The sequence below is a fragment of the Cebus imitator genome, unplaced genomic scaffold, assembly GCF_001604975.1.
Source record: "Cebus imitator isolate Cc_AM_T3 unplaced genomic scaffold, Cebus_imitator-1.0 Scaffold548, whole genome shotgun sequence".
Taxonomy (NCBI): Eukaryota; Metazoa; Chordata; class Mammalia; order Primates; family Cebidae; genus Cebus; species Cebus imitator.
In genome coordinates this window covers 155348-176442 of record NW_016107863.1, presented here as the reverse complement: position 1 = coordinate 176442, position 21095 = coordinate 155348, and the positions used below count along the sequence as shown (strand labels likewise).

The following is a 21095-nucleotide window of genomic DNA, read 5'->3' as shown; positions in this document are numbered from 1 at the left end:
GCCATAGGGAGGGGCTGTGGGTGTGTGTGGGGTGCTGTGTGCCCATCAGATGCTGAGCAAGAAGTCAAGGCTGAGCCTGTGGACTGGGCGGAGGGGCTGGCGCTCTGGAGGGAACTGGCCTGGTGTGATGAGGAAGCCACACGTGACCCCTTCGCCCTCGTGGCTGGAGCTGCCCCATTCCAGCCTCCGCCTGGGGCAGCAAGGGGTGAGCATTCCAGGGAGGCTGACTCTCAAGCTGCCCCCAGAGTGGGAAAAACAGGTTGTGTCTCCTTCCCCAAACCTGATGAACACAAAGAGCCCTCAACCGTACAGGGGGCCGAGAGGGATCACAGGAGCAGAGGGCACCCTGGGGCTGCAGGACATCGATAAGGAGGGAGAGGGTGGGGAGCAGGGGGCAGGGGAGGAGGAGGGTGGGAGTGAGGGGCCTGTGATGGTGCACGGGCAGGGGGTGGGGGTGGGGGAGGGTGGGGCTCTGGTCTAAGGCACTCCTGAGTCCTAGGTGTGGGATCCGATCTGCCAATGGGAGGCTCTAGGAGGCCACGTGCCCCTACCCTTGCCCAGCATCTGTCCACCCCTCACGACACTCGGCCCACCCCAGGGTCCCACCTGCCCGTCCGGTGTCTGGATAGGCCAGCAGGGACCCTCGAGTCTACCTGGCCAGCAGGCAGGCGGCAGCACGCTGTGTGACATACCTCACCCCAGAAGCTCAGAGCAGGGGTACAGGGCTCCGTTCCACCTTCTATTTTTCTTCAAAGTAGAATATAAAGGAAAACCTCATCTTCCTCCGCTCCAAAGGCACAGGCCTCTCTGGGCTGTTCTGCAAACTACAAAGTCCTTCCTCACGCGTCCTTAGAAAAGAAGCCAGTGCCCTGAACCCCATAGAAGTCTGGGGCCAAGAGAGTCACCAGCCCTGTCCCTCTGCCTGTCCAGCTCTGGGGGAGACCCAGTGGCACCAGAGCTGCTCACACAGCACATCAGGGATGCAGGCCACGTCACGATGGGCAAGGCTTCCTGCTGGTGCAGAGGCAAGTCACATCAAACTACTTCTGCTACTTTAAAAAAAGTACTCATTTTTCTGGATCAGAAAAGTAATACATACTCATTTCAAAAAGAGCCTCTTTTTTTTGAGACAGAGTTTCACTCTTGTTCCCCAGGCTGGAGTGCAGTGGTGCGATCTCAGCTCACTGCAACCTTCAGCTCCTGGGTTCAAGCGATTCTCCTGCCTCAGCTTCCTGAGTAGCTGGGATTACAGGCATGCGCCACCACACCCGGCTAGTTTTGTATTTTTAGTACAGAAGGGGTTTCCCCATGTCAGCCAGGCTGGTTTTGAACTCCTGACCTCAGGTGATCCACCCTCCTCAGCCTTCCAAAGTGTTGGGATTACAGGCGTGAGCCACCATGCCTGTCCTAAAAAGGGTTTTTAAATAGACAAAGAAGATACAAATTTAAAATCATCCACAATTTCACCACCTAAAGTGGTCCACCGTTAGCCTTATTTATGTATTTATTTTTTGGAGACTGGGTATCACTCTGTCACCCAGGCTGGAGTACAGTGGTGCAATCTTGGCTCATTCCAACTTGGAACTCCTGGGCTTAAAACATCCTCCCATCTCAGCTTCCCAAGCAGCCGGTGTGCATGTGTGCCACCGTGCCTGGCTAATTTTTTAAAGTTTTTGGTAGAGAGAGGGTCTCATTATATTGCCCAGGCTAGTCTCAAACTCCTGACCTCAAGCAATTCTCCTGTCTTGGCCTCCCAAAATGTTAGGATTACAGATGTGAGCTACCATGCCTGGCCTCAGGTTTTTTGGTTTTTTTTAAATACACAACTCTGTGGCACAGCAGGGTAGGCAGAGCATGGTGGGCAGAGAGTAACACCATCAGCTGTCCCTGAGGTGAGATGTACTGTTATGAAAGACATCCTTGTCAGGGGTCAGGGTGGCATCTGACCTTGGCCACAGCAGGCTACCAGTGGCCTATGCTTCTGGGGTCAGGGCCCTGTCACCTCCCCAGGTGACATCTGCCGTCCCTCAATCTGGTCTCCAGCAGCCAGGCCACAAACAGCCATCTCTGAGACCATCTGTCCCTCTTCATCCCCCTGGGGAGGGCTGGCCTTGTGGGGGGAGCTGCCTAGGGTCCATGGGAAGTCCCGCCTGGGTGGACCCAAAGTCCCTCCATTCCATCCCCACACTGGGAGGCCAACAGACCCAGGGCCAAGCCCTCTGAACAGGGCCTTGGGTGTGGAGGAGAGGTGGCCTCTTGGCTCTGTGCTGAGGTTACAAGTTGCCTTTGGTTTCATGCCCATTGCCCTGGGGTGTGGGTGAGCAAGGATGTACAGGAACAGACATGGGTTAGAAAGAGCAGCAGGAGTGGGTGTGGGAGGGATGGGGAGGGTATAAGGGAAGAGGGACAGGACAGTGTGAGGGCTCTGCACCCACCTGGCATCAGCCTCGCTGTAGTACTCTCTTGCCACAATGTCTTCAAAGAGCTCCCCACCAGTGACCCTATGGGAGAAGCATGAAGGGGTCACAGATTCTGGAGACCCCTGTCACACTGTCACCTCCATTACTACCACCACCACCACCATCATCCCCCTCATCACTGATGTCACCATCACCAGCATCATCACCATCACCACCACCACCAGCTGCCATCACCACCAACCACCATCACTCTCACTACGACCATCACCACCACCATCACGAGTATCATCATCAGCATGATCGCCACCATTACCAACTACCATCACCACCACTATCATCACTTCATCATCAGTAATGTCACCATCGCCAGCATCATCACCATCATCACCACACCATCACCATCACAACCACCATCATCATCAATCACTGTCACCACCACCATCATCACCACCACCATCACTGTCACCATCACCACCATCACACCATTACCATCATCATCACCACCACCATCACCAGCACCACCACCTCCACCACATTACCATCACCACTTGGGACTGACAGCTTACCAGTGGTGACTTATCTATAATGACATTTAACATATCAGTGCTCACAACCACTCTATGACATTGGCCATTATTATACTTCACTTATGGGTAAGAAAACAAGTTTCAAAGATTTGGTGACTTGCCCAGAGCGGTCAGCACAGGAGCTCTGGCTCTGGGTCTGCACTGTTACACCCAGGCCTTATGATTCAAATTCCAAGTCTGAGAAGTTCTGGTCCCCCTTCCTCAACATTCCTCCATCCGCACTTAGGGCCAGAGTGGTGGCCCTCAAGCAGGATCAGAGGCCCAAGGACACGGTGCCTAAATCTGGCCTCCCTTGTGGGCCTTGGTCTTGAGGTGTTCAAAGTCCCGTCTCTAGGAGAAGAACAGAGATGATGGGCAGAGGGGAGGTCTCTGCCCACTCTGCTCTGTGCCCCCACCCAGTGAGTAGTCATCGGACCCTAAGGTCAGGAGAGACCCTGTGAGCAGAAGCTGCAATGTGAAGGGCCTCTGGGAGCCGGGTAATGTGGGCATGGAACAAAAAGGTGGAGGGGCTGAACGCACCACAGGGAGTGGGATGGAGCCCTCCGCAGGTCTGCCCAAGCCCCTCACCCACTCAGCCTGCTTGAGTCTGCTGGAAGACTCCTGCCCCTGAGGAGGCTCCCATACCGCCCCTGTGACCCTATGTGTAAGGTGGGCCTGTGAGCCCCGCGCCTCTCCTCTGCCTCCACACCCTCTTCCCCATCCCCACGCCTGCTCTGCTGCACGGCCCAGGTGCTGTGGCCTCTCTGCCTTGCAGTTTTCCCCATTGGTTCTGGAAAGTGGGACTTAGGTCTTCCTCATTTTTGGCCCAGCACTTGGGGCTGGGCTGGTCCACAGCGGGGAAGACCCAGGGAGTGGGGACTGTTGAACATCTGACTCTGGCACGTGCGGGTGCTCTCAGCACTGGAGAAAAAGAGAAGCGAGGGCGTGTTGAATGTTGGCTCACCCCTGCTCCAGCTAAGTGCATTCCCTGATGATCCCACTGAATCCCCTCAAAATCCTTCGAGCATCGTGAGGATGCATTGCACCGGGAAGACACCCAAGTCCCTGGCACCTAGCAGGGCATTAAAGGACTGGGCGTTCCCTTTCCTTAGTCTGAAAGGGCCCACATAGGACCCCATGCCCCCTTTTCCTTAGGCTGTGGGGGACACATGGCTGATTCTAGGCCTCAGCCATGGCGCCTGTGGGAGCTTCTGTCCTCTGGGTGTGCAGGTGTGTGTGAGACCCTCTATTCGCAGACCTGGTCCTCAAGCCCTGTGACATTCCCAAGCAAGGGGAGTCAGAATATCTGTCAATCCCTCAGAATCCACAGAGTCCCCAAACTACCATGGGGCCTCAGGGCCTCCTGAAGGTGATGCCAGCCAACCCCAGAAACTGCTGTCCTGCCCCTCTGCTGCCCTGGAGACTGGCCGCAGCACAGGGGCCATGGAGGATTGTGGGGAAGACATGCAGGGTCCTTCCTGACTCACCAGCCAGTTTCCTCTTCCCAGCCGCCTCAGGGCCTCCCTGACACCTGCCTGGCATGTGCTTGGCAAGGCGGGAGACACATGAGTCTCTCACATGGGCACACACATGCACGAACACACCACCCTCTCTCCTCCTCAGCTCCTGTAACACATGCAGCCATCTGTTGCATCAGGGCCCCTGGACAGGACCCCCACCTCCAGTCTCTCCATTTCCTGGGAAAAGAGGCCGGTGGAGCTGTGGTGAGGCCCACAGGTGTGGCAGCAAGCCTGCCGGCTCCCCAGGGCCACAGGACAGACATTTCAGGACACAGCCTCTGCCAGGCATTGGCAACTGTGTCCTGGGTCAGCTCCAGTCACCTGGCTGGTGATTTGAGTTGGTGTCTTGTGGGACCATGTAGGGGAACCTGAGAGGTGGCCAAGCCCCTTCAGGGAGAGTCTCGGCTTCGCTAGGCCAGAGAAACCCACGTGGAAAGAGGCCTCCTCAGGCCTACATGTGCCGTGGCCTGATGTCTGTCACTTGAGGAAGGAGGAGCTGAGAGGGCAGCCCCCATGCAGGTTCATCCTATCTCTGCTCAGCCTGCAGGCTCACAGCAGCCACGGGGAGGGCCTGGGGTAACCATGGCAATAGCACCAAGGCCGGGCTTCCCTGGCTGTGCGGCTGTCTGGAGGCCACAGGGGCAGGCGAAGGCCTATGGGCCCTTGCCCAGGTCAGGGTCCTGGAGCAGCACTGACTCACAGACAGCTAAATATAGCACTGCTTAGCAGGAACTGTCAAAAGTAAGGGAGATGAGATCACTGCTTCTAAATCCGGCAGGAAGTGAGAGGCGGCATCGGCCCCAGACACCTTCTCACTGAGCTACTGCACACACATTCATAAAACACACATGCACACACATGCACACTCATGCAAACACACATGTACACATACATGCACACAAACACACATGCATACACTTGTGCCAGTGCACCCACATGCACACACCTCCACACATTCACTCACACATTCACACAATACACACCACATGTATGCACATCCCCACCCATATGGCTCACAGCCCCCATGTGCAAACACCCACACACATGCACACATGTGCACATGCTCACATTTCACAGCCACACTCATGAACACACACACGTGCGCTCATGCCAGCCAGTGGGGCCCCAGTCCAGCCGGGATGAGGGCACCAAGGAAAGGAAAGTGAATGCAGCTGCTGACTATTCCTCTGGGGTCCACCCACCCACTGCCTCCAGTGTGCCCTGTGCTGTGTGGAGGAGAGAGAGGGCTCAGGAAGTCAGCCCCGCCTCCGTGTGCTTCAGTAACCCCAGTGCAAAGCAAATGAGGAGAGGCGAAGGAGGCTGGGCCGGGCACAGCGTGGAGCAAGGTGACCAGCAGCAGAGGCACACTCAAGGGAGTGGCCAGCCTGCGGGGTTCAGACTATTCCCTGGGGCTGGGGAGGCTGTAGATCCCACCCTGAGCCAAGGCCGGGAGTGAGTGCAGGCGAGAGTCCCCAGCTCTGGAACTTACAGATCGAAGACCAGGTAGTGGAAGCCCTCCTCGGAGATGCTGTCATGGAGACGCACTGTGGGGACAGAGAAGCCATGAGGGGACGGCAGGAGCCCAGGACACACCCCCTGCCTGCCTCCGTACCTGTCCAGGCACACCACCCGCTATGTAAGCCCTAGTTCTGCCCACAGGATCGGGCTGGGGAGGGCCCAGGTGGGCAGGCTGAAGGGCAGGGCTGAGCAGAGTGCTTTGGGCCCTGTGGGCCAGTTGGCCACCCGGCGAGTACCCACAGGGCCTGTGGACTGTGGCCCTGCCCTTCCAGTCTGGTCACCTGTCTCCTTCTGCCAGAGAGAGACCAGGCCCTCTTGGTCCCGGCCTGGGCCTCAGCAGCTCCCAAACACCACGGAGATCAACAGGAGCAGCTCACACCAGCAACCCCCGGAAAGGAGCTGCCGCGAAGCTCCACTTGACGAGAAGCTGGGACAAAAACCACTCACTGTTTGTCCCGGATCTTCCCAGGGTTGCCCTCAGCCTTCAGGCTCTGCGTCTCTGCTGTGTGCTGCTGGCACAGGCTGGTGGGCAGGGTCCCTACCCGAAGCAGCATCATCCAAAGGTTTGGGCCCTGAACTCCGATTCCAAGCTGGCTGGTCAGCAGGGTGGACCACCATCATTCCCTCCCTGCTCCTTGCACAACTTCCCGTGACAATCTATGTGTGGCGTGCCTGGCCCTGGAACTCTGCCTGGTGCAGGGCAGGAGCTGGTCAGGGTGTGATGAATGAACCAGAGAATGGTGGAAGAGGCGAGGGAACAGTGAGTGATTTCAGCACAAAGCAAGCAACCCCAAGGCCTGCTTCTCCTTGAGCTGGAGATGTGTCCTGTACTAGGCAGCAAATATTTTCTAGGAATGACTCATTTTGGACACTCTCCCACATGCCGACTCTGATGATTGCTAGAACGAGGACGATGACAGCCAACACGCCAGGGCTGGTCTCAGCACTTTGTGTGTGTTATTTCATTTAACCTCCCAGCCACCCCGAGGAGTTGCAGATGAGGAAGCTGAAGCACAGAGAGGTTAGGTAAGCAGCTGACAGTCACACAGCTCACAAAAAGCAGAAAAGGGCTGTGGACTCAGTGGGCAGTCTGGCTTGAGGGCCTGCACTCCACCAGCCTCGTTCCTTCTAGTCCTCAAGTCCTGGGAAGATGAACCTCTGAGGTGTGGCTCTCTACCACTTGAGACTGGGCCACAGATGCTGAACGGGTAAGGCACAGCTGCCTTCTCCCAGGTTCGCAGGCCCCTGGGCCTCAGGCACAAGCAGCCCCTTCCTCGCCCGCTCTGGCGCTGTCCCAGTTTCTAACTGGCTGCCGGTGCCCTCCCTCCTCTGGCTCTGGTTCTCCTAGGGGCCTGGCCTGAGAGTGTCCTTACATCCGGGAACTCCACATGGCCTCTGTGGCCTAGGCCTCACCCTGCAGATTGCTGCAGCCCCAGACCAATGGCCCTCCTCAGTCCCTAAACCCCAGGCAAAATGCCCTTCACCAAGGGCAGGCCAGGCCCAGAAGCCTCCACAGAGTCAGAAAATACAGGGCCGGCCCTGCCCCTGCCACTTGTACTGGCTGTGTGACCTGGAGCAGGTTCTCAGCCCATCTAAGCCCCAATCTGCCCCTCTGTGAAATGGGATACATAGCACCTCTTCATGGGGTGGCCGTGAAGATCAATTATGTAGCCTGTGTGGTGTTCTGAGACAGGGAGCACTTGGAAAACCATAGCTCTGTGACCGTCACCATCATGGTTATCACCTGAGTGTGAAGAATCCCAGGTGACCAATGCTCAGCACCAGGGTCTGGGGCCCACTTAGAGTCCTGGAAAGTTTTGCAAGCCCAGAATGGAAAGACCTGCTCTGTTCTCTGCTCCGTCCAGCCTTGTGGCTGGACGCCAAGCCCCGCCAAGCCCCATTCTCAAAGAGCAAGGTCTTCCCCAGACCATGTCCTGCGTCAGCTCCCTGCGGTGAGGGCAACTCTTGCCCACTGGGGCTGCCTGGGAGCCGGTGCTGACCTCTGCCAAGCAGGGTCTCCACCAGCTAAGGCGCTCATCTGAAACCAGTGTCCCCTTTCCCTCTCACCCCTCTCCGGTTGACTTCTGTCCCAAAGGCAAGGATGGCGGCTCACTAGGTCCCCTGGACCCTCTCTTTGCTCCTAGGCTCCCACTCTACCCAGGCTGGCCTGTGTGTCCCTAAGACACAGCGGGTCCCAGAGGCCCACCAACATCCCACTTCTAGCAGCCACCTGTCAAATCTCTGGGGTGAAAATGCTCACCCCTCCCCACCACTCCTTTCTGGTTGGGGTTGCCCAATAAGCCCTTTTGGGGGCCCAGGAGGCCGACCCTCTGAGCTGCCCACCTGGGACATGCTGCTTGAAACTCCCGCACTCAGAGCAGAGGTAGTCCCAGGGGCCATGGAGGGGATGCCCCCCCAGATCCCCAGCCGGCAGCTCCAAGGGTGGCCTGTAATCCGTGAAGCTACCTGGCTGCTCCCTGGGGGCCCTGCAGGGCCATCCTCATGGTTGGGGCTGCCCCTGCCCTCAAGCACACATCTCCCATGCAGCCCCGGTGGGGTGGGGCAGAGGCAGATGGGCTCCGGGGTGGTGGTGGGGGGGATCCCACCTCCTCAGCAGGAAGCAGGTTGCTCAGGCCAGATGGAGCCACTGGGGGTCTGTGTGGGGAGTCTGGGCCATGTGCATGTGGACACTTTTTAAAAAAACATTTTTAACATTTTAAAAATAGTTATATACTTATTTTAGTGGCTTAGAAGAAAACCTAACTGGCATATCAGACGCAAATTCAGACAGGGCTAAGAAAAAAGTGAATTGCCAGAAAATCTCTTTAAATAAAAACAGTAAGCAAACAACACTGTGGGCAGCATACAGAGGTGGCAAACCAAGTCCCGGGTTACTAAGAGGAATCAGGGTGAAGAGTCCAGTCTGGACACAGTGGGACAGGTAGGCAGCGGTGAATCTCGCCAGGAGCTAAGCTGCAGCAGCAGGACCCTGAAACTCGTCTGGGGCTGCAGCCTTGCCTAGGCCCTGGAGGTGGGGCTGCCGCTTTCCATGCTGGGGCCCTGCTGGGTCCAGTGGGGCACTTGCCCCTCTGCCTAGCTCATCAGTGAAGCACCAGATGAGGCAAGGTGGTTCTAGCCCCCTAACCCAGGCAAGGAGGGTTCGATGACCTTCGGAGCCAGGCGAAGGTGAGTGTAGATGTCCCAGGCTCCCAAACAGGCTCCCAGTCCCCAGGTGTCCCTTTGGAACAAGCATGCCTGGGCAAGTGAATCAGAGCTTTGGAGGAAAGGGCCCACAATCCACCTGACAGGTGCCTCCGAGGCCAAGAGCGGCTGCCATCCCCAAGGTGTTTCCTAGCTGCTCCCCGACACGGGCAAGGCCTGAGCTCCAGGCTCCAGATGCCCCATGGAGCAGCTGACTCTGAGCCAGTGCCACTTGTCCTCAGACCATAGCTCCAGGTGCCCTGGGCCAGCGAGAGAAAGCAGTCAGGGGCTCTCAGCCCGTGGATGGCATGTGCTGGGGCCTTTGGTGGGTCTTTGTTTTCCTTGTAATTGGGCCATCGTGTAGCTTTTTTGAAGCCACAGAATGTTGAGGTCCCTGTGTGTTCTCAGTGGAGCGGCAGCTCAGTGTTATGGGGTCACATGCTGGGCACTGGCTTCACGGAGGGCTCTCTGAGGAATGTGTCCTTTACCTTCCTCTGCAAGGCCCAAAGGACAGAGTGGGGTGGGGAAGGGACCTGTCCAGTTGGGTGGAGCCGGGTACCCAGAGCCCCGAGTTGGGGCTGTCCTGGCTCTGGGTACCCCCCGGAATCATGTCACACAGGACAAAGTCCTCAAGGTCAGGGGAGGAGTGGGGGTGTCCTCAGGGGCTTCTGATGGGATATTTCAACAGAAAAGAAAAGGAAGCCTTTTTGCATCTCTTTGAAAGTCTGGTGAGAAACAGGACAGGGCTGCTGCGAGGGAGAGGCTGGGGGACCCATCCCCCTGCCCCACCCAGGGCTGCTCACCGATGTTGGAATGCTTCAGAAGGCGGCAGATCCGAGCCTCTCTCTCCAGCTTCTGGTGATCTGGAGGACAGAAAAGGACAAGGTGTGACCTCCTGCCCCAGCAACTGGTGACCCACGGATCGCCCACGTCAGGAGAGGCCCACGAGGGTGTGCCACGGCCTCCAAAGAAGAGAGGAGTGATGTGACCCCCCAGTGATGGTTGTGCCCCCGCCACGGGAACACCCTTCATGGCACCCCCTAGGCCACTGGTGGCAGGGCTGGGGCAGGGACCAGCCAGCCAGCTTGTGTTGGGGTAGACAGGCCCACTCAGGTGGTGAGCACTACTAACTCGGGGCTAAAAGTTTCCCTGGATGATTCAAAGTCAGCAGCGCACTGATTTAATCCTCCACTTACTTGTCCTAATTCCATACTCTTTGGAGCTTTTGGCTGAAGCCAAATTTGTTCTTCCGAGGCAGCGGAGGGGCCGTCAGAATGGGGCCGGGAGGGGGTGAGAGTGTGCCCCGACGCTGGCTGGCAGGAGGAGGGGAAAGCCTCAGAGAGGCCTTGCCTGGGGGATGGGAGTGAACTGGCGGTGACGCGGGAGGTGGACCCTCCGGCCCAACCACTCTCCTCCCACCCCAGGAGGTGCAGGGCCCAGATCCCCGGACGCGGGAGGCATGGAGATGACTGGTACCCTTTGGGTGGCCCCACCACTGGTCCCCAAAAGATGGAGCAACTTATCTGCCAGAAATTTTACATTTCAAATAGAAGCAGGAGGTTTTTAAAAACTAATGGAGATGGTAATAGCAAAACCCAAAACCCCACACTTCCACCATGCTGCAGTCACACAGGGTCCCACACCACAACGAAACGAAGCCCTCCACCAACCCCATGTGCGGGCAGCACCCACAGCCTAATGGTGTGGAGGGAACAAGCAGCAAAGGAGGACCCACAGCGTGCTCTTATTTGCACAAAGGTCGAAAGTAGACAGGTGGGCACAGCTGAGCGTGGGGAGCTGCAAGGAAAGGCCAGCGCATTTCAGAGTTGAGGACGGACTGGGGAGGGTCGCGTCTGGAACCCCTCCACCTGCCCAGTGCTGAATCCCACCACGGGAAAGGTGAGCAGGGCCCGGGGCACAGAATTAATATACCAGACAAGGCCTCAGGGATGCCTCCTTCGCCAGGAACGCCCAGTAGCGCCCAGGAGCAGGGAAAGAATGAGGCTCTGCCACTTCACAACCGTCCTGGGGAAGAATTAAAACCTCTGATCCCTGCACCTGCCGGAAACTCGTCCACCTGCAGGAAGGGAGGCCTGGCTGAGTCACGTCAGGGGTCAGTTTCCCTGGAGCAGGTGTGGCGGTGGCGGTCTAGGGGTACAGGACATGCTGCAAACAAGCATCTGCCTTGAGTGAGAAAGCCACGCCCACAGATGGGAAGGTCCCTGGGAGCGGCATTCTCTGGCTCCCCCCTCCCAGGACAGGCACTCGTCTCCCTGCCCTGGCCACCTGGCTGCCATCTGCTTCAAGCTTAGCCTCCTGGCATCCCACGAGAGGGATCCAGAGGGATCTGGCAGAGCCTCCAGGTGGCATGGAGGAAGTCAGACCCCGCCCCGCTGTTTTGCTGGAAGCCCCGGGCATCCCTGCTCCCTCCCCGACCTGGACACCCAACTCAGCAAGCACTGAACAGTCTTCCAGAATACCCCAGTCGCCGATCCTCCCTCCCTCCCCTTTCCCCTCCCACTGAAGTGGGAGCTGAGGTGCCAGGAGCCTCAGGGATTTGTGATGGCGGAACTGGAACCAGCCCAAGTGTCTGTCAGCATCAGAATGGAAAAATCAAACATAGTCACAATAGCATACACATGGCGTGGGCTCAGTTCTCCTATCTACATGGAGCTCAAAACCCAGCATCACTGGACATACCTGGGGAGGGGAGGGGCCCACACATGAGACCCGACTCCAGCGGAAAGCAGGGGACCAACTCTTGCAACATCTCCGACCCCCCTCCCTCTGGGGCGGGAGGAGGGAGGGCTTTCAGGGTGCAGGATGGTGAGTTCATGGGGTTACTTTTTTCCTTCCTAGTGTCTTTCTTAAACTGATTCTGAGCATTTTTCAGACTTAGAGAAAACCTGCAACAACGGTACAGAGAACTCGTGTGCAGCACTTCTGTGTAGTCTCCCCATCCCGCCCCTGCTTCCGTACGCACACCCACTTTTTGTGACGCGTGTGTAACATCAGACAGCACTCAGTGTGTCCCGTAAGGACAGGGCATCCCTTCCATAATCCCAGTGCAGGTCCTAGGTTCAGATATGACACCCCTGTCTCTAAGCTACAATGCACATTCCACCTTTCCAACTTGTCCCAACAAAGTTGATGGCTCATCTTCCCCCAGGACAGGATCCAAGGCGGGATCACACATCGCCACGGGGCACGTGGGCCAGAACCAGGCTGAGGGACAGGAGGACCTAGGAGGGAGAGGCAGTGGAACCAGGGCGCACAGTTTCCTTTTGAACAATTGCCTGGTTAGAGTTAAATAAATAAAATCATAAATCCAAATCAGGAGAAAGATGCAATTAGAAACTCATTCTCCTGGGACACAGATAATTCACATGTCTGTGTTTTATTATTGAAACATCACCAAGAGCTGAGCCCCAGCCCAAAGATGATACTTATTCTTGAGCACGTTTTAGGGAGGTAATCATTTATGTGGGCTAAGGGGGCACCTGACTGCCCAGTCCTGGCACCAGGTGCCCACCCGTGGCAGCCACACAGGTTGCTGACTGGCTTTCTTTCTTTAATACCCACAACGGCACCTCGACCACCTCCTTCCAGCAGCTGCGGTGGGTTAGCGCTCAGAGAGCCGCTTGAAAACCGTAAACCATGACATAAGCTGGTAACACCCAGACACACACATCATGTAGAGTGCTTCACTCTTGGTGGCAGGATTATGGATAATTTTGTTTTATTCGTTAACTTCCCCTCCCCCAATTTTGACACTGATCATGCCTTACTCCCATAATTTGGCAAAGCATTGTTTTTAAAAAAGATTTTGATCCTGTCTCCAGTGAGCAAGCTACTGATTCAATATGAAGAGGGTGTTTCATAAAGTCTGCTGTGGTAACATTTGCCTTTAAATTTAAAAAAAAAACAGGCAGAAAAAAAAATCTAAGTGGATATTATGTGACTCTGGATGGGACCGAGAGGCCGAAAGAAGGAGGGGGCAGGAGGAGGAGGCTTTCTCTCTCCATCTGGCTCAGACAGGTCAGAATCCATCTCAGGGCAGGCCAGAATCCAGCTTCCTAACTCTGTGGACATACTATGATTTTCTTTTTACAAAGTCTGGGACATTATTCCTGGCCTCCCCATTAACATCGTAAACCCCTTGTCACGGACAAGGTTAAGTAAGTTAAATTCAACCCAATCCAGTTCATAAGAAGTGTACCCTGGCCCTAAAGGGTGCAGCAGAATCGGGGGAACACCCAGCTCAGTCCTGTTTCCTGCCCCAGACAGTGACCTGAGCTGCCACATCCTGCTCATCCCTGCCTGCCAGCCTCATTCTGGGGGGCTCTGGTCCCTGGGGAACCTGCTGGACTCAGGAGATCAAAACAGTAGCCACTGAGTAGGCCCAGAGGCCAGCAGGCCTTTGGCGAGAACACAGCCGGAAGTCTGCCAGCGGCGGCTCCCCACCTGCCCAGGATCCCACCAGTGCCTCCAGGACCCCCAGCGGGGCACCTCTTCCTGAAAGAGGTCTTAAGAGGCCTCTTGAGTGACCGGCCCTGGCTATGCCCACTACCGTTATATCCGGGTCAGGGCCAGGCAGTGGGTTTCATAGCTCATCCAGATGACCCCGTAAGAGGGGCTGTGGGGGCTGAGTGGCCAGGCCCCAGGGCTGTGCTAGGTTCTCTGAGGGGCCTGGGGTTGAGGTGCTCAGGGTCACCCAAGGCCCTGATGCTCTTTATCCTCATTGTCACATCTCAAATCTAGGCAGGGATGTCCACATGGTTAACATTTTATTTATTTTATTATTTTTTAGAGACGGGGTCTCGTTGCCCAGGCTGGAGTACAGTGGCTATTCACAGGTGTGATCCCACTACTGATCAGCACAGGAGTTTTGACCTGCTCCATTTTCAACCTGGGCCGGTTCACCCCTCCTTCGGCAACCTGGCGGACCCCCAATCCCGGGAGGTCACCATATTGATGCCAAACTTAGTGCGGACACCTGACTGGCATAGCGCACTACAGCCCAGAACTCCTGGGCTCAAGCGATCCTCCCACCTCAGCCTCCCGAGTAGCTGGGATTAACGGCACGTGCCACTGCACTCGGCAACATTTTATTAGATAGCATTGATATAAGTCACAGAAGAGGTGCCACACCTCTGCAGGTTGTGAATCCAACAAGTAAACCCCAAGAACCCACCCCACCCGATAGCCGGTGCCTTGTCAACTCCCCAGAAGGTGCCGGATCCCTTCTCCCCGACCCCTGTCAGGCTCAGGCTCACGGCACCTCTTCGCGTGCACTGCTTCCCAGGACTGCAGTTCCCTATGATGTGGAGTTTTCTCTAACGGACCCTAAGAATAACCTCTGAAATAGACCATGGGACAGAGGGCAGAAGCTGGGGAGTGAGGACACAGGCTGAGCCCCTCCCAACCCCCAGGGGACCTCAACCCATCAAGAGGAGATCCCTCTTCCCTCTTGCCCTCCCTCTTCTTCTCCCACCCAAAGGCCCCTGGCCAAGGTCTTGGGGATCCAGGGCAGACAGTCCCTGGGCCACAAAAAGCCAATGTCTGCAGTGCCTGTGTGCCTTGTTACAGCAGAGTGATGAGCAGAGTGCTCTGAGGCTCTGATTCTGCCTGAGACTCAAGAGGTGACGCTTCAGTGGGGTTTTAGAGGATGAGTAGGAGTTTGCCTACTCATGCTGGCAAAAGACTTGGTTCTCACACCCCCTCTGATGTGAAGCTTGGAGAGGGAACTCATGAGTTCAACCATCTCCTAAATACTTGGGCATCTGGTGAATCTGCACCCTAAACGGAGGCAAGGGCGTATGTGTGTGGGCCTGTATTTAAGCCAGAAGGTGACTGGCCCATTCAGTGTGGATGCAATCCTACACATGCGCACACGTGTGTACACATTTACACACCTGCTCCCCAAGGAGGCGGCTCAGAGAGATGCTGGCAAAAGCATTGCTATTTATTTCTCCTGCCAGAGAAACATCCCACAGATCAAATACAGCGTTCATTTATACCCCCATGAAAGCATTTATCAAAAAAACCCCAAAACAAAACAAAACGAAAAAACCCATAAACAATTGTCCTCAAAAAGATCAGGCTAAACCGGAGCCTGCAATTATCCGCCTGCCTGTTTGGATTCTAATGATAGTGCGACATCCTCAGATTCCATCCCTCAGGGAATGCCGAGGCCTGGAAGCTTTTCTAGGTGATTTGGCTACAATCTCTGCTCAGAGCCCTGGCCTGCCCACCATTCATCCTGCCAGACCTGCACTCTGGGTGTCCCCCAAGGTCCGCACGACATGTGGGGTCAAGTGCTGGGGCACAGGCAGCTGGGGACCACCGAAAGACAGGGACGAGAAGCAGCCCCAGCCAGCTCTGCACACCCGTGCTGGGTTCACCTCAGGGAAGGCTTCCCACCAGCTCCCGCACACATCCTAGGATGTGGAAGTCACCCTGGACGACACAGGGCAGGCTGCTGGGCTGGGGACTCAAAGCTGAGGCCTGTCTCCAAAGCGCAGGGGCTACCTGTGATACGCCACTTGGTTTGCATTCCCTGCTGCTCTCTGGGCTGGTGGGTGGTGCCTGCCTGGTGGACGCAGCCTCTGCTCACTGCAGAATCTGATATTTACAGCCTGCAGATGCTGGCTGTGGGGGCAGCAAGGCTGACATCACAGAGGAAGGGGAGACAACCCCACACCAGCACCAGGAGGGGGCTCAAGGGCCAAGGTGACAAGGCTCCCCTCCTCCCTCACCCATAGCCTTCTCCAAAACACTGAGAGCCCCGCTGGTGTGGGTTACCTGCCTGCAGAGCCGTGACTGGAGCAAACCACTTGTGCTCATGGGGAAGGACAAGGTTGGGTTATGCCTGCTTAGACCTCCAGCCTCTCAGGATCAGGGACCACAGGCCCTCCACCAGCAGCCATTCCCAGATCCACAGGACCCCCAAAGTGTTGGTGTGGAGCTCTGAGGGGTTGGGGAGGGGAGTGGGGGTTCCTCCAAGCTGTTACTGTGCTGGAGGGTTGGCACATGAAAGTGACAGGGGCAGAGACCACCTCAAGGTGCCCACAGCCAAGCGCAGGAAGAGACAGGACCGGGACACGGGCACGGCCACATGACCCACCCTGGAGCACTTGCCACATGTCAGGCAATGTCTGTTCTGTGCACATTACAGACATTAACCTATTTCATTCCAAAAATGCCCTGAAAGACCAGGAGTGGCGGGGGAGAGACTGCAAACCTCTCCCCGTGTGTCGGGAGCTCCTCCCCTCCCCCACGCCACCCTTGTCAGTTCAGAAGCCGTAGGGTCCCCTGAGCTAAGAGCAAAGAGAAACCAGCTGAGGGTGATGGAGAGGTGCAGCTGACCGGGGAGGACATTCACACTGCACCTGCAGGGTGAGGCACAGGGCAAAGATGAAGAAACTGAGGCACAGAGAGGTGTTCAAAGCTGTCAGGGATGAAAGGCCCAGGCTGTTGGCCTGGGGGGACAGGCAGGCAGCTCCCCTTCGTCATCGCTCTGGGGACCCCTCGTGTCCCAAATGTATCACACCCAGAGGCCATGGTGCAGCCGGTGCCCCCAACAGGGAGGGAGAGTCTTACAGGACAAGTTAAGGTTATGTGGTTTGGTAAATCATTGATGTTCGCTCCCATAATTTCCTCTTTCTTTCTTCAGAGCCAAGATGGGGTTCAGGATGGAGTTGGCAGAGGCTTCCTTGCCCACCCAGGCCCCCTATGCCATCCTCCACCCTCCCTCCTCCTCCCCAGCAGTGAGTGACTCACAGCAGGGGTGGGGGGTGGTGAGTGAGAGGAACCAGGGAGAAGGGGAACAGGAGGGTGTGGGTGGGCACTGGGCCCCCCGCCAGCCGCCAGGAGAAACAGCAGAGCTGGCACCCCCAGGAGGACACCGCAGGGCACTGGGTGGGGGTGACAGAGGGGCGGGGGGGCAGGCACTAGGCCCACCTGTGTCAGGAGGGGCTGCCTCCCTCTCACGCAGGGCCTCTGGGGCTGTCAGACCTAGAGATCAGAAGGAGGCCTGCGGGGTAAGCACCCTGCTGGCTGGGGGACCCAGCTGGGGCCACCTGAGACCACTGCCACCAGGGGCTGAGGACAGGGGGTGGTGTTCCCTAGGTGCCACGAGTCCTGCCCAACGCGTGGCCTAGGACAAGAAATGGCACCTTCCTGGGCCTCATCGGGAAGACGGCTGCAGTAATGGTGTCTGGCCCCAGGACTGAGCTGAACTGAAAATGGAATTGTGTGTGGAAATCCACATGGGTCTGGCACAGGATGGATGCTCAAGGACGTACCTCCTCATTCCAGGCAGCTCTGCCTCACCCCAAGGGCCTGTCACTGGGCCCCCCCACCCCCGCTCCGACAGCACCAGTGCCCTCTACCCACTTCCTCTTGCCTGGGAGGAGACCCTCAAGGACAACCCCTCCTGCTGGTCCCCCATGCAGCCCAGCTGGGGAGGGCATGGGGATGGTGGGCGTCGCAGAAGGGCCCTGCTCCATCTGCCCTGGCCTGGAAGCAGTGGCTTGGGAGGGAGAAGCCAGAAGCTTTGGCCTGTGCCAGCTCCCACTGTCCCACCAGCTTCTGGTACCGCAGGGCTGGGGCTACCTGGGGCTCTGCTTCTCCAGGCTAAACCAGCAGCTGCAAGCACAGACCAACATCAAGGCAGATGGTCCACTTGTGCCCTGGACTAGGGTGGCAAGGACACCAGACTCAGGGCTCTGACCCAGCCCGAGGCTGTCTGGCTGAAGGTACTGTGATGCCAGTGCCACGTTCCCAGAACTCAGGCCCTGCACATGGGATGTGGCATGCCACCAAGGCCTGGGCCAGGAAACTGGCTGCATCCAAATCCCACTTGGGGGCCTCAGTTTCCTCCCTTGAAAAAGATTCAGGAGATGCCCTGTCAAGCAGTGCTGTCCTGGTCCAGAGGAGACTCCGAGGGCCACAGCAGAGAGGGCCCCCAAAGCCACCCCCCACCCCCACGGAGCCAGGCACACATCTGTCCACACTCTGGACCTTGGCAGGGATCAGCAGCCCCTCCCTGCAAAGTCAGCGCACTGGCAAGACCCATCAGCCCAGGTGACCTGCACCCCTGTCTCGGCAACCCGCACCATCGCAGGCATGAGAGAGCTTTCTAGATGTACTTTTTTTTTTTTTTTTGTACGGACTCACTCTGTTGCCCAGGCTGGAGTGCAGAGGCACAATCTCAGCTCACTGCAACCTCTGCCTCCAGGGTTCAAGCGATTCTCCTGCCTCAGCCTCCTGAGTAGCTGGGATCACAGGTACCCGCCACCAAGCCCAGTTAATTTTTGTATTTTTAGTAGAGACAGGGTTTTGCCATGTTGGCCAGGCTGGTCTCAAACTCCTGACCTCAGTTGATCCACCCCCCTCAGCCTCCCAAAGTGCTGGGATTACAGGCGTGAGCCATCAAGCGTGACCCTCTAGACTCTTAAATGGCTTGCCAACATCCACATCACCCACCAGCCAGGCATATGTACACCCTGCCCAGTATCAACACACTTAACTCAAGTGTCCCAATTCACTTCGAGGCTAAACTTGACTGTGCTTGCACACTGACAGAGTGCTTGGGAGCCAAGCGCGGCCCTGTGTGGTACTGAGCGGCCGGGCCAGAATCTGATGGGACAGATTGGGCCTTGACACTAGGCCAGTGGGGTCTGGCCTTTAATTCTGTGTGGCTGTGTCCTGGCCGGCTCCTATAGATCCTGGTGACAGGAAAGGGGATGAGTGGCTGTGGGGTGGGGCAGGCAGAGGCCAGCTCACATCTCGGGGCCAGCACTTGCCAACCTGGGCTGCCAGTAAGTCCCTTGGTAGCGCTGACCTTGGGTTTATTTGAGAACAGGGAAGCTGGGCGGGGACGAGGGGGCGGCTTCCAGCAGCCCCTCTTCTCTGACTCTCCTCCCTGGCTGGTAAATGTGAAGTAAAACCAGTCCAGACCCCGGAGTCAGCGTGGGCCACGTGGCAGGGCCTGCGCATCCAGTCCCGGGGTGCAGGCCGGTTTAGGGACTGAACGGAGGCCGTGGGCAGATCCCGGCCATTTCTCCTAAAAGGGAAAGTGCTCCTGGAGAATGCGCAGAGCTCCCTGTGAGTCCTTCAGGGTAGTGGCTTCTGTTTGCTGAGGACCGGCTCGGGGCAGGCCTGTGAACTGTTCACAGCACCCACAAAGCAGGGCTGTTGCTGCATCACCCCAACTTTCAGAAGGGGGCAAGGGGGCGGGGAGGCTGGGTAGAAGTGGAGCTGGACCCTGTCACAGGAGGCCCCACCTGGGACCTCAGGAACAGCCCGCTCCTCACTTGTTTTCTGGTGGGACTTCTCAAGCCCTTCAGAGGCTGCCATAGAGGTGGATGAGCCTGTGCTCCCTCTGGAGATCTGGGGCTGGGGGCAGCGAGGACTTGGGGAGCCCAGCAGTAGGTCTGAGGCAAGAATAACCCTGGGCCAAGGCCTGGGGCCAGGTCGGGATCCTCTGAGGGCATCAAAAGTCTACAGGAAAAGGTGAGGTGGTGTTGAAGCGGGTAGGCAGTGGAGGCAGACACCTCTCTCCTCCTGGGATCCCAAGAGGTCCAGTCAGGCCTGTGCAGCCCCAGGAGGCTGAGCCCCACAGTGAAGGTGCAAGAGGGTGGCTCTCGCTGTGGCTTTCTGTGCATGTTTTGTTTGCAAAAGGCAACACGACAACCAGCAATTAACCCGCCAGCAGCTCTGCCACCCCTCGAGAGGCACCTGTGAGCACATCCTGCAGATGCCTGCCGCCTCGAGGTCCTGGCGACCACGTGGGCAGCACCCTGCCCCTCTGCATGAGCGTGCGTGATAGAGCTGGAGCTGAGGGCCTTGTAGCTGTTTGCCAGCCATATGGGGATGAACACAGCCATTCTGGGAGCCTGGGCTCAGGCCAGGGGCTACATGTTGGGGGGTCCAGCATCTGCCCTCCATGGGGTCCACTTGGCCTTTCAGCTGGGGCCCCATTCCCTGTGCCCTTATCAGGATCAGGATCGTCGTCACGCTTGTGGGGTGCAGCTCAGCTCAGCTTTGAAACGGAGGTGTGGCTTGGAATTCCCTCCCTGTCTGTGCCAAGCTGGCACATTCTGTGCAGGGCTACGGTGTGAGACCTAAAGTTAAAGCCAGCATTACGCACTACCTTGACACCTAGCGAAACCAGGAAGGCCCTCAACGGCCTGGCCTCACGTCCTGCTCCGGACTCTGCTCCTGTGGCTAGGTCCCCACCCAGGCAAGCCTCATCCCCACGAGGACCTGGACTGGTCCTGCTTATGCCTGAGTAGCGAGCTGCAGATCTCTGCTGACCCATGAAATTATTCAAACCAGCCAGAACTGCCTCTGGTGGAACCAGGGGCCACCTCACCCCATTGTTACTACAAAGTCTGCCTCCCCAGCCCCTGTCCTGAGTGCAGCGTCCTCCTCTCTGGGCTCTGAGTATATATGACAATAAAATGCCGTCCACTCATCTATCCAATGCTGGGTGTCATGCGTTCAGTCATCCCCATAACCCCAGGACAGATTCCCGTGCTCACAAACAGGCAGAGTAGGAGATTTAAACCAAGGTGCCTAGACTCTCCAGACTACGAAAACAACGTGGCCCCCACAGGGCGGGCACAGTGACAGGAGGGGCTTGCTAGGTCATCCCTCCCAGCCCTGGTGGATGGGTCCCCCACCTGGGGCTCCCCCACCCCCAACACAAACTCGTCCCACCAAAGCCATAGACACCATCTTGGCTTCCTCCAAGACGGCAGGGACAGTGGCTCAAGCCAGCCCCGGAGGGTGCAGGACCCACCCTGTCAGGGTCCTACTCTCAAACACAAGGCCCAGACTCCAGGGCTGCACTCTTGACCACT

General features: G+C 57.2%; 1 protein-coding gene across 21 annotated transcripts in view; it reads right to left on the bottom strand.

Annotated features, from left to right (window-relative positions):
- The window catches only part of CAMK2B (calcium/calmodulin dependent protein kinase II beta), a 104141-nt gene that overhangs the window by 31993 nt on the left and 51053 nt on the right, over nucleotides 1-21095 (bottom strand). For all 21 annotated transcript variants that reach the window (XM_037733821.1, XM_017515389.2, XM_017515388.2 and 18 more), the window contains 3 exons: nucleotides 10029-10088; nucleotides 5996-6050; nucleotides 2436-2501 (listed from right to left, as the gene is read on the bottom strand). Coding sequence is in view for 19 of the 21 variants with exons in the window: in XM_017515389.2 (XP_017370878.1) it covers nucleotides 2436-2501; nucleotides 5996-6050; nucleotides 10029-10088 (181 nt within the window). In the remaining 2 variants the exon portion in view is untranslated. The remainder of the gene's footprint in view (nucleotides 1-2435; nucleotides 2502-5995; nucleotides 6051-10028; nucleotides 10089-21095) is intronic.